The sequence below is a fragment of the Antrostomus carolinensis genome, unplaced genomic scaffold, assembly GCF_000700745.2.
Source record: "Antrostomus carolinensis isolate BGI_N321 unplaced genomic scaffold, ASM70074v2 scaffold35564, whole genome shotgun sequence".
Classification (NCBI taxonomy): domain Eukaryota; kingdom Metazoa; phylum Chordata; class Aves; order Caprimulgiformes; family Caprimulgidae; genus Antrostomus; species Antrostomus carolinensis.
In genome coordinates this window covers 132-3337 of record NW_010312004.1, presented here as the reverse complement: position 1 = coordinate 3337, position 3206 = coordinate 132, and the positions used below count along the sequence as shown (strand labels likewise).

The 3206-nt window shown below is 41.0% G+C and overlaps 1 protein-coding gene across 1 annotated transcript; it reads right to left on the bottom strand.

The window, feature by feature from the left end:
• Positions 1-512: 512 nt before the first annotated feature.
• GATD1 (glutamine amidotransferase class 1 domain containing 1) lies at positions 513-3000 on the bottom strand (the record flags this gene model as incomplete). Its single annotated transcript, XM_010166908.1, has 3 exons — positions 513-628; positions 1631-1724; positions 2906-3000. Coding segments are annotated over 3 exons (305 nt in total), but the record flags the coding sequence as incomplete, so codon positions are not given.
• Positions 3001-3206: the final 206 nt, after the last annotated feature.

The window sequence follows — 3206 nt, the reverse complement described above, 5'->3', positions numbered from 1 at the left end:
AACACATCCAAACATGACACGACCTGTTAGTCCACAGCCAGGAAAGGACTTGTAACACACATTCACCTGAACAAAAGAAGATTTTTATGGTTATTTATATGTGTTCTTCTATCTGACAAGACAAAAGACAAACAGCCAGGCCATTACCAAAGAAATTAAACCTACTCCTTCCTAAAATACTAAAACATAGGTGACTAAATGCTAACTTGCCAAAGCACAAAGAACAACACACAAGAGATATTTTTCTTAATAGAAACACTTAGTGAAGCCTAGTCTGCATTTTACTTCACCAGTCCTGATAGATAGCTGTGCATTTCCCAACTCATTTTACTTTTTTAATAATCACAAATCCTTTCTACTAAAAGACATAACTGACAGAATAACTAGATCAAACAAAGCTGACACGCACTTCAGCAGTTAACCCAGGCAACAAGTTATTTTGGGGGACAATATTCCTGAAACTAAAAGATGCTCACCACTGTCTGCTCCTAGATCTTATCTGCCACATCGCCTCACCTGACATTGCAAAGGATCAGAAGATTGTGGACTGCTGGCAGAGTGGAATTCTCATTCTGTCCTGTCACCAGGTGCCTGTCCAGCACGACATGTACAGCATCCGGAATGCTGGCTACATAGAGGAGAGAAAGCAACAAGTCTCGTGTTAGTGGACACCCCTTCAGTTCCAGTATCACATCTCTACAGAACTAACACAGGAGATAACTATTTTGACCAGACAGATTTGCTGGGTGACTGACATGCTGATCTATAACCCCAACACACAGGAACAATCTTGAGCCCCCAATCCTGAAACAATTTCACTAGAAAGACCTTCTCTAGAAGAACAGCAGGACTGGTTCCTTGGTTCAATTAACACCAGACAGGTAAAGTGCATATATCAAAACATTTTTGTAATAAAAACTCAAAGTATATATTTTATAATGTTGTAATTACCCTGCAATACAATATAAACTCTTCTTAGGCAAGACATCAAAGTTGTAATCACCATGCTGCAAGGAGCCTGCAGGAAAATACTGATTTCCTGGCCAGATACAACAGCCTGACATCTTAGTATCTACCAGCAACTGTTCCACACTCCAACCAGTATTAAATCACCTAATTCCATTATATTGTCAGTAATGAACAAGCCTTATTTTCTTCTCCCTCTCCCAGCCACTGACTGTCTAAGCACAGGCTTAAATGCCTTCAAACCCCACGTGCTTTTTCTCTTCTTGATGTGTTTGTCAGTACCACTGCAGCCAAGCACACATGACATAACCAGTACCACAGCCACCAGCTTTTAAACTCTCAGTACTGAAGGTGGCGGCAGCAGCTTATTCAAAAAGCATAAGATGCCATTTAAACACATAAACAGGCTGATGGCAGCACAGATGGAAGAGGATTAAACAAAGAATACAAAGAAACTAGATAAGACAGTGACATTTCTTCTTAGTGAGAAATAGATGGGTGGCATGAGGAGCCTGGTTCTGTTTCCTGTCCCTGCTGTGGGTGTAACAATGCAAGACAAGAGATATTGTCAGAGTCCTATTCACCTGTGTAAAACTGGCACAAAAACATTCATTTCCAAAATACAGCCACAAAATGTGAAGTGCTGGACAAAAGAGTGACATACCACTAAAGGTAGCTCCAGAATCTTTCACAAAATCTTCCACAATGATGGACAAACTGGCAAAATTAGGCTGCCTTACCAGTTCGTACACAGAGGGCTGAAAAAGATCAAAAGGAATAAGTCTGTCTTGCTTTCTACAGCAAAAGCCAACCAAAGCCAACACATACTTCCCCCTGCAATTTATTTTTCTGTTCCCCCTACGATTTTCTCAACCATAACGAAATGAAACAGAAGTAAAGCATAAAATCAAACAACCACAAGCAGCTTCTATGGATTTCCTGTAGGGAGCAAGATGAAGAGTCTTACATGAGATAAATAAAGAGGAAAGAATGACACCGAGCAATTTCTGCACATCAACTGGACCCTGAACCGTGTGCGTGCAATTAACTTCATGGAAGTGCAGATCAGTTTGATGTGGGACACAAACGCTGTGCCAGCTGCAGAGTTCAAGTAACAGCACTCTGCTTTGGAATTAACATGGGAAACAGCTTAAATGAAGAAAGAAAAATTAAGAGTACTTAGTTCATCTTTTATATGCACAGGAGGAACCTGAATTTTATGGTTTCCAGAGCAACTATTGCTAGACCACATCATGCCTTATTTAAAATATTTTATCACGGATTGTAATGCCAAACACAAGCACATCAGGACACTGACAGCTTCTGTGAGTCCCATAAACTTAATTTCTTAATTTTGCATGTAAATTTTCAACTCTAGAAGTTGTACTACAGAGGTTTGCACCATCTCAGTGCACTGCTGTATGTGAGGTCAGAGATACGACTGCACATTAAATAGAACATCAACAGCATCTGCTTGCCTTTTGCATTACAAGCCAGTTTGTACTAACAGCCCTTTTTTCCCCAAAACTTCTTCTACCTTTTAAAATGAAAGAGCACCTTGAGAAATATAACTTACCTCCAGCATTAATGAAACAAAAAAAGCAAGTCTTAAAAGCCCTCAGCTATGAATCCAAAGAGCTGCAGCAGTCATTTTCCAGCATTTTCCAGATGCAGTTTAAAGTTTATGGGACAATCAGAAGGAAAACACTCCCCACATGACAGCTGAAGTGAGACAATCCCTTCATGCACTCCATGTTGGGCTCCCTTGCCAATGACAACTCTCCACATCTTGCATTTAAACCAAAAGTACCAAACTGATGATTTCTATTTGTAGAAAGTTCTCTGATAAGACCAGAAACACCAGCACCTGAAATCACAGGCCCCTGCAGAGCAAAAAAAAGGCCCCAAACAGCAAAAGTCAGATGAAAGCTCGACCTACCCCTGTCAGGCTGTATCCCTGAAACACCCAGGATTTGTCCTCATTGGTGGCACAACACAAAGCTGCAACTCCGTGTCCAACCGCACAGATTGGCTCTAGGGAAAAATCAAAGTGTCTTTGAGCAGTTGTGAGCATCTTCAAACAGTCAAAACACAGATGAGTGTTCATGAGATTCCTCACGTTACAGCACGTTGCCTTCCCACAATAAAATCATACTGTGCTGCTTTACTCTCTTCAGCTGTAAGGTTTCTCCTGCACACTGCAGTAAGAACTGCCCTGGTCTTGCAATGAGTCACTGGCT